Source organism: Eucyclogobius newberryi, unplaced genomic scaffold, assembly GCF_026437365.1.
Source record: "Eucyclogobius newberryi isolate DKJ021-1_F unplaced genomic scaffold, fEucNew1.0.hap1 SCAF_7, whole genome shotgun sequence".
Classification (NCBI taxonomy): Eukaryota; Metazoa; Chordata; class Actinopteri; order Gobiiformes; family Gobiidae; genus Eucyclogobius; species Eucyclogobius newberryi.
Window position 1 is genome coordinate 11,338,930 of NW_027316389.1, and position 9,816 is coordinate 11,348,745.

The 9,816-nt window shown below is 44.3% G+C and overlaps 1 protein-coding gene across 9 annotated transcripts in view; it reads right to left on the bottom strand.

Moving 5' to 3' along the window:
• The window catches only part of brsk2a (BR serine/threonine kinase 2a), a 183,208-nt gene extending 174,080 nt beyond the window's left edge, over positions 1-9,128 (bottom strand). For all 9 annotated transcript variants that reach the window (XM_072435467.1, XM_072435464.1, XM_072435463.1 and 6 more), the window contains exon 1: positions 8,965-9,128. In XM_072435467.1, the coding sequence (XP_072291568.1) occupies positions 8,965-9,058 (94 nt within the window). In that variant the 5' untranslated portion in view covers positions 9,059-9,128. The remainder of the gene's footprint in view (positions 1-8,964) is intronic.
• Positions 9,129-9,816: the final 688 nt, after the last annotated feature.

Below are 9,816 nucleotides of genomic sequence, written 5' to 3' on the forward strand. Positions count from 1 at the left end.
AAAATGCTGCATTGTAAAGTAACCTAACCACTAACAGCAGCCTATACCTCGCTACAATGCCAACCGCACCAGGCCTAATCTCCATAACTATACACTTGTGTGAGTCATCTGGCCTGCACCGACGACTCAAATGTGCAGTCAGGAGTTTTCATAACCAGCCTGTGGCAAATGTACGCACACGCACTGACACATACAAATGAAAAGGAATAATATCCATGGTCTCATTATACAGGCCGTAATATATCACAATAGCACCACAGACAGCAAGCAGAGCTGACCGGCCAAATCTACTATTACTCCACTGGTGTTCCCACTTTGGACAAAAGAAAGACTATAAGAATGTATTGGGTGTTTCCATGGTGACAGACTGTAGCTTCAGTAACCAGTTATTGTTTTGACCCTGATTTAAACTGCCTCACTCCACAGTGCACAATAGTACTTGTGCCCCAGTCATGTTGCAATTGTGAGGTTTTTCTTTGTATTTAGATCAAATACGCTGTAACATATTAAATATCAATGGGAACAAATCACAGTGCAATATACAGGACCTTTAACATGTCTTTGATTTAACGGTGTATTTTGCAATAACGGTAATCTTTTGCAGGTATATAAACTATTGTGAGGTTACGCAGAGGACAGGCGAGAACAGAGGAGGAGGATGCTTCCGAGATGTCCTAAAGACTTGGGGGATTGTGGGGCCCCGCATATAGAGCACTCCTTCCTGCTGTCGTTGCATTTCCTTCCAGTGATGACGTCAAAGGCTCTGCTGCAGTCAGAAGGGAACTGCATGGGATTCCTGCAAAAGAATCCTCCCATCTCTCCGGCTGCTGCACACGGCAATCCCACGTGTATAACCTGACATCCTTCCGATTGTGCAAAAGCGCCTGTGGATTTGAATGATAATAGAGGCGCTGACCTGCAGAGATGCTGGATGCTTTTGCTCTCAATAAGAAGGTATTTCTTAAGAGCTGGCACTCCGCAGTGCAGATCAAAAACATGTTGTTACATACAACAAAACATTACAAAAACTCTTTTCTTTTGTTTTTAGTCTTAACGTCATTGAGCCAATCCTGCTGATGTGGTTTTCACCTGGCAGCCAACTAAAGAGCACACTATTTTGTGATGAGGTGCATGTGATGAGACACAAAGTCTTGGCTGAAGCACAACACAGCACACCTGCCACTTTGTAAGCATCATCTGAACAATAAAATTATCCTGTGCTCTCTCTATAAACAAGATTTATATTTGGGTTTGAAATTAAATTAGTTCGTCATCAGCATTTTCTATATTTTGACTGGCAGTAGCACATTCCACATGTCATATATTTTAGCAGTGAATGATATGCACCTCAACATAAAAAGCTGGTGAGTAGCAAAAATAGGAATGAATCACAATTAGTCTGAGTCTGCCATCTGGGAGTCACCACGCAGAACATTTCCATTCATAGATGCAGTCTTGTAAAAGAGAGCTGTCAGTGATTGTAAACTTTGAGCAATAGACAGTTTTGTTTTATATTGGGTAAATAATGTACTAGAGGAAAGTCACACTGCGTGGCTTTATTTATATGGTATAGTGGAATTTTAGAAGCACAATGAGGCCAAATGAATTCAAGTTATGTGAGGGAAATACATTAATAATTGTTTTAAAATGGAAGTCACATGTTCCATTGGCATCGAGTGCGCTGCAGCACTTAGAAACATTCTGACAGTCAAGGTCAATGCCCTTCCATCTATTTGTTAGTGGATAAAGTAGAGCAGCACAGACATGATGGGGGGATGAGTCCGAAGCTCCCCACTGATCTGAGGACAGCCTGCCAAGGCTCGCCGGGCTGACAGCAGCTAAAGCCCCCGCTCCCCACATGTGCTAATCTCTCAGATTTAAAAGGGAACATAGCACTGTGCATAGAGCAGCGCAAGCCCGTCTGATCCTTGACTCATGTCTAAACACAATCTACATATTGTATAGATTTTTCACTATCACACATTCTGAGGAGCGAGATGACAGCAGAAAATATTATACACAAAAAAACATTTAGTTTGAAAGCCATTTTAATTGAAATCATTTTTTAAAGTGTTAAATGTATATAAATCACATGTCTATATAATTATTGAAACATTGCCCATCATAGAATGTACCTTAAAGTTGCACTATGTCACTCTAATGCCACCTGCTTAACACCATGGAATGGTTATTGCTTTACCTGGAATGTTCCACAGCAGGGCATTATACTTATTGATTTCAAATTACAAAGGTTTTTATTGATTAAAAACACCTTGAAAACCTTGCGGTCTTGAATTGAATAGGCTCACCTCTCCGCAGATGTGACATGTAAACTGGCCTAGTTGGGTCATCTTCTTTTAATGCCATATTGTGGGACATTCCAGACAAAGGAGGCTGATCCTCCACCAGAAAAAGTTAGAGTGCACCTTTAAAAAAAAAGTGGATCATTGAACTGTCAATAATAAAAGTGCATGCCAAAAAATGTATTCAGTGCATTTGTTTCTCTATACAATGGATAAAGTAGGCAAAGAGAGACATGTCCAATAAGGCGAGTGAGGGAGTTGACTGTTGTGTGACTTGAGATTGCACCACATTCAGAGCTTAAGAGCATGAGAAAAGGAAACCAGAGCAACGCGGAGGGCGGGCGAGTGAGAGTCAGTGGAGGAGGAGAGACTTTCTTTACGAGGGCAGACTGGGAACCAGCGAGAGGCAGGGAAACCATGACAACCAGACAACCAACCCTGGCAACCAATACAGCGTTCTCGCAGTCAAAGGCAGACTGTTGGTTGGCAAGGGTTAATCCGGGCTGAGAAAAAGAGAAAGGAAACAACTGTTGTGTGCCCAATCTAATCATATATGCAGAGAAAATTTATCTGTCAGACGCACAAAGTAAAAAAATAGATACTATAGTAGCAAAATCTCCATCCAAAACACCCTCCATATTTTATTGAAGCAACAGTGCTATATAAATGTAACAACTTGAAGTGGCGGCGAAGAGAAAAATTGTATCTCGGAAAGTATGAAATTCTAAATAGCATGAAGCGATTGCATATTACCCCAAAAACACAGCCGCACGGCAGTGGAACGGCGGAACTCTGTGATGGAAAAATATGATAGGACAGCTTGAGAGAAAATGTGTGCGCATGTGGTGTAAGTGAAGAAAATGGACCGTAGCGCTTGTGTCAGCCTAACATGATTCGCCGCACTAGCTAACAGTGTGATGCTAGATATGCTGGGTGACAAGCAAATAAAATAAGACGACAAAAGTACGAGTTCACGGGGAAAAGCTTATTCAATGACCTCCCATCTAAAGATTCGGCTGTCTTCTCTGTCGGAGGTCAGCGATAGAGACTTGGAAATGCTGGAGAGGGAGGAGTACATAATGAGAATTCAATCGATACGTTGCCTTAATTAATAACCTCCACCGCCGCCCAAACGTTCATGAACTCCAATTCCTTCTTTTGGTTTTGCTTTTTCCCCTCCTCCATCGGTTTGCGGCTCTCTCCTCATCATTAATCTCTGAAAATCGTTGGCTACATGCATTCCTCCAAATCAATGCAATTCCACAGAGATCGTGTCTGATTTACCACATGGCTGGATCCCTGTATGAATCTCGGCCGGCCTGGGGAAAAGGGGACTCGCAGGGAGGTTGAGCCGGAGCGATGAATCTGATCAAAAGTGGAGACAAACGAAGTGACGGGGAATATCACCGCGGAGCAACCTCAAAGCCGCTGGTAAAAACTAGCACAATCCAGAGACATTTTTTGGGGGGTTCGTCATTGGTCATCGCTTTGAAGTCAATATAGAGCTAGCACGACTTTATTTACAATGTTATGGCCTGGAGAAAGTTACAAAATGATGGACTGACAGCGGCTCAGTGGTTAGAAAGTTCAAACCCGTGGGTCGGTGGCTCAATCGCGGCTACGGCGAGCGCGTTCCTTGAGTGAGTGATTGGTGGTGGGTTCAGTGGTTGTGAGTGCAAATTGCAACGCTTCCGTGAGCCAATGCCGGGGCAGTATCTTCCCAGCACCGAGTAAGAGATGACATTGTTTTAAAAAATAGCTCAACAGACCAGCCTGACTGTAAACCCCTTTATGACTCATGCATTGACAACAGCAGAACATATTGTAACACAAACATCAGTTCGCAGAATCTTCAATTAGAATGTTCTACGTTTTGATATCTGTTCTTGCCCATTCACAAACTGCAGAGGGATTCACGGAGGCTTCTGCATCCTGGCTTACATATGCTGTACATTCATGCAGGCTGATTAGCACTAGACATACTGCAGGCATCAGCTGTGCGCTCTCCACACACATACACACACACACACACACACACACACGTAGCAAGACCAGGCTCCCACCATTAGGATCAATTTCAGGGCTAAGGGAGAGGGACTGCAGCTTGGGCAAGACCGTCCAACAGCTGAGGCCACGCGGGCTTGGCTTGTAGCACCACCGCTCTGATCCAGAACACTTACACGCTCCACTCCTCAGCTGGGAGCAACGCACAGCAGCCGGCGGGTCAGAAGTTCTCTGACCTGAATATCTGCTCGGCCCCCCCTGGAACACGGCTATTTCATCTCTCGCTTTCATTTACCGACCTGGCAGTTTTTCCACAGGGTTGGCAACTTTTCCGGGTAATCTTGTGAACACAGGTGAGATAAACAGCTGGCGCTTTAGGTCATCTTGAATATCGAGATTATTTTAACGACGTGGGTTAAAGGTCGCGACGAGTTCCAGCACCTGCGCGGTTCACAGGCAACGTTTAGACACCATGAATGCACTAAGCAACTGAGCATGTGCCAAGCGCTTTTGCATTGACAGAATTGACTGAACTGTTGCCCTCACTTGTAATCATCAGGAATATCATGTGCTGTGAAACCGTATGGATCTCCTCCAACCAACAGGAAATCTCTGCCAGCACACATTGATCCCAGTCAACGCTCCAGGTATTAGTCAACGTCGAATTAGCGAGTTTACATTACCGCAAAATGGATGAGAATAAGACGTATGCGTTTGAGTCCATGATAACCACAAACTCTAACCTTTCCATAATAAATGGTGGATGCTAGCAACCACTACATCCTAGAGGTGGGTAGATTAATGAAATAAAGATTTTAAGAGCATTTAAATACATGTTTATGCAAAAGAATTGTTGACGCAGTAGAAATGAATAAAGAAGAGCTAAAATATGGTCAATTATTTACACCATAATGCAATTTTTTCACTTTAACTGTTTTATTATTATTTATTTATAAGTGGAAAATCAATTGGCGAACTTGACTTCAACTTGAAATAGATTTGTGGGCCTTGGTACTATACATTTTAAAATCGAAATAACAGTATCAGCCAATATCAACAATTAGCAAGAGCAGCAACCCAAATATTGGGTGTTAGTATCGACTCAAAAAATCCACACCAGCCCATCCCTAATTTACACAATTGTGGGAATAATAGTTATCAGAATAAGCCAAAAAAAAATAGTCAAAAATAAATTTTTGTCAATATTGCCCACCCCAACTATCCACATTGCAACATGGAAACCCGCTGTTGTGATGGTGGAGGCAGAACACAGTTGGGAACACTGGCATGTGTTGTAACTCTTGTGAAGCCACTACAAAAAGCAGCAGTAGTGGAGAGGACTACATAGGCAGCTTTTTGCCAGATGAACAGTCGATATGAAAGGCTCTGGAGCGGACACGATTCCACTCTCTAAACGTCAATCAAAGAATCAAGGAGCCTCAACACATCAGCTTCGCGATTCTTTGTAGGTCAATATCCCTGTCATGCAAACCAAACAAGCTGCACTGGATTAACTGCCAGTGTTTTTTCACACAGTAGAGCATTCTTTTCCCGCTAGCTGCACAGTCTTTACCGGAACAAAGTTGAAGGAGAGAACAGTAACGCTTTAGGAGAACAATGCAGCAATTGAGTGCACTTTAAGTCTGCATTATGCTAGTACTGTACAATCTTTGTTAAAACACGACTTTCATGTCAATCCCAGTGTAATCAGAAAATCTGAACGAGAAAATCCGAGAACAAACCTTAAAGGGTCTAGTGTTGAGTCACAGAAAACGGCAAAAAAGTAAATTCCATAGCTTCACACGACGGAACAATGAAGCACACATCATTTCACGACCCCGTCACTCAAGTACAATAACGCTGTATAGCTCTAAAATTGCTTCCATGCTTTTGTGAGTTCAGACCAATCAGTAACCAGCCATGCAGACACTCCATATCTAAAGATTCCATCAAGCGCCAATGACCACCTGACAAAGATATCACACACAGGCAGCAGGGAAGATGAATAGAAAAGGTAAAGTGAGACCAAAAAGGGAGCAGAATTCAGGGAAGCTATCGACAATATCCAGGCACTTTATTATGTATTAAATGTTAAGGTAATATAAGTAGGGGATTCTAGTAGTTGATGATATGGCGATAAAATTCATTTGTGATTTCACCTTTTGACTTGAGGGACGGTTATATTGTGCCCTTCTGTTTAATGCCGCTCAATGCTCAAACACACATCTACTTCCACTTCTCTAATTGGTCAGCCCATGTCATGCTCTGAGTGAAAGACATGTGGATTCAAGCAATCCCAATTAAGTGTGATATCTGAGGAAAAGGCACATTATACCTAAATATAAGTGCACAAGAATCCATCTCATTTGTTCTGTGTAATTTATTTCTAGTTCTTCTTACTTTAAAAATAAATAATAACCGTTAGAGTTGAGGGACAAGTGCTGGCGTACCAAGAAGGATGATACCAAGGGAGTCCATTGCAATTATAAGACCAGACGCCAACTACCTCAAAAGTTATGATGTCCCTAGTGAAAGATTTGTTTGAATGTGACTGGGGTAGCTACCGTAACATTGATCATTGTAACCAATTGTGTCCCATTGAGTTCTTCTGTCTGCAGCTCGAACTGGACACGTGGATCCGTGCGAGTGTGTGTGTGTATATGTGTGTATGTGTGTGTATTATGTGTGTATTATGTGTGTTCGCCGAAGGGACTTTGGCTACGTGGCGGATTAGATCAGGAAGCCAGAGCAGAACCTCAGTAGTGGCCATGTGTATGTGTTAGGACACAGCCTAATCACTTAATGAACTGCACCACTCCTCCGAGCAGGACAGCCAGATCGAGCACAGGCCTTCCGCTTTCACCCTTCTAATAATACCTGCCAACCCCAGTGCAGGATGGCTCGCGGGGGATTTAGCCTATTGGACTATCCCGGACGCCGTCGAGAGCCAAGACAAGCTCATTGGGCGCTTTGAGTTGCCTGACCAACCTTTTCCGCTGGGCCTGGGAAGCAATGTGACAGATTATCGCATGGTTAATGGGCGAATGGGACGTTATGCGGTGTCATTAATCTGAATAGGTCTGGCAAGGACGGATGTACATGGACGCCAATAAGCAAATGATTTTTTCAAACACAGAAGACACAGGTTCTTTTATTAATGTCCCTTTTGAAGAGTAATTGAAGTGTGAAGTCACATTTGGCAGTATTGATTAATGGGAGACGCAAGATGGTTTAAAAAATTAAAATTAAAGGTCAACACATTGTGACGCATAAACGCTAATGAAGCATCGCTGAGTTATGATCGGCGCTGGCTCGTAGCTTTGGCTTGACTTCTCGGTGTACAAAGAGAGGCGTGCAAAGAGAAACGCTTGTGGAAACCAGTACTTCACTTGACTTAAATACATCTTAAGCAGCAGCGATGATCTCACTGACACCTCATCATTAAGCAGATAAGCGCAGGTACCCAATAGAGCATAATGCAAGCTCTATATAAGCAAAAACAGACATCAGACATTCTCATGAGGCTGCTGCAGAAACAAATACTCCACTGAGCACAAAATTATTCAATATGAGCGGAAGAGTCGAGCCAGGGCAGTTTTTGAGGTTAATTTCTTATGATGAAGGAAAAGGATGTAGATTTGCATCATATTTTACACTAGGTTGAAGAGTGTGTGCAAAGTATTACAGATATATTACACAAGGTGAAGCAATAACGTGCATTTTATTACTCTTTCAGCTGTTCCGGAGATCATTTTGTGTAGAATAATGAATGGAGGGGGAGACTATTTCAATAAGCACATGGCACAAGCACAGCATGACCAGCATGGACCTTGGCACAGCGGCAAAAGAAAAGAAAAAAAGTATCCTAATCCATCCTCTACGATGAGCAGAAGGGAATCAACCTTATGCATTTTTACTGATAGTGTGCATGCATTTCCAACACATTGTAATCCACTACGAAAATCCGGAATGAACTCAACTTTAGCAAACTGCAATGTCATTGCTGGTAGAAAGGAAGTGTACTACTTTTTATTATGCAAATGGACATGCACCACCAATACCCCCCCTCCTCCTCCTCCTCCTTCTTCCAGTGTATTCTGTCAAGCTCCACGTCCAAAAGAGGAAAACCCACGTACGTAGCCTACTGCGTGCGAGCCCATAGATGATGAAGAGGGAAAAAACGTCTGTGTGCTCGCCTCCTCTACCTCTGCCTTGCCTTTCCTTTCCTGCAGACTAAGAATAGATCAATGTATCAGGCAAACAGGGATTAACTGCGCTGTGGTCCAATCCCGGAGAACAGGAGTATAAGGGGGACGCGCTCCAAAAAAAGTTCCACCATTCTCCCCCCCCCCACACACACACACACACACACACACACTGCGCCCTGTGCCCTGTGCGCGGCCCCTCTCCAATGTCATCCTCAATGGGGACGGGATTACGCGCACACCCGCTCCGAGCGCCAGCGCGCACATGCAACAACAAGAAGAAGCCCGTGCAAAGCCGCAACAGCTATTCTTAAATCCCCCCACGCTTATGTCAACGCAGGGGGAAAGGGAGCCGACGCGTTCTCCTTGCAGGTGCACACAAAAAAAAAAAGAGAACTATTGCGCACCTGCCACGGGGCAAATAAACTCGCGAAACCGGTGCCAAAACTAACCTGTCTGTCCTTTGCCCAGCGTCTTCTCCAAACGGTAAGGTCCCACGTAATTGGCATGTTGAGCACCGCTGTTGTCTTTGCCGGACGATGACATGTCGGAACGGGGGGGGGGAAATCGGTCACTTCACTCAACGGGACACTCCTCTCTGCTGGTGGTCCGAACCCGCAGCAAAGTGTTGTTGTTTTTTTTTTAAATGTTACTCCACGGGGTTCCTCTGGCTCCTTTCCTCTCTCGGTGTTTCTCTATCCTCACTCGCGCGCTGAGGAGGAGGCGAGGCGCTCTCTCTTTCTCTCCTCTCTCTTCGCCTATCGCTGCTGCAGACGAGCCGCAAGTGCCTTGAATCTCATTGTGGCGCTGGGGAAGCTGCGCTGCCGCTCTGCGTCGGTGGGAGATGCTGCTGAGGCGCGCGCGTGTACGTGCCGCTGATGGACAGGCGCCTCGACCAATCAGAGGAGAGGAGAGGTGTGTTGTTGTTTTTTTCAAGGGAGACGGACTGGACTTTTCTGTGTTGGTGTTGATGCGGGTTCAGTGAGATGGATTTCCCAAAAACTTTATAAAAAAGACTGGATTTGAGGAGCTCTGTTGATGTCGGTGTCATTGATTTTCAACCAGTGTGCCAGAAAAGTGTGGCTTGTGGTTTTCTGTTGTGGTAATGCCAGGTGTGTCAGGTGTGCCTTGTGATAATGCCGGGTGTGCTTTGTGGTAATGCCGGGTGTGCCTTGTGGTAATGCCAGGTGTCCCTTGTGATAATGCCAGGTGTGCCTTGTGATAATGCCAGGTGTCCCTTGTGGTAATGCCAGGTGTCCCTTGTGATAATGCCAGGTGTGCCTTGTGATAATGCCAGGTGTCCC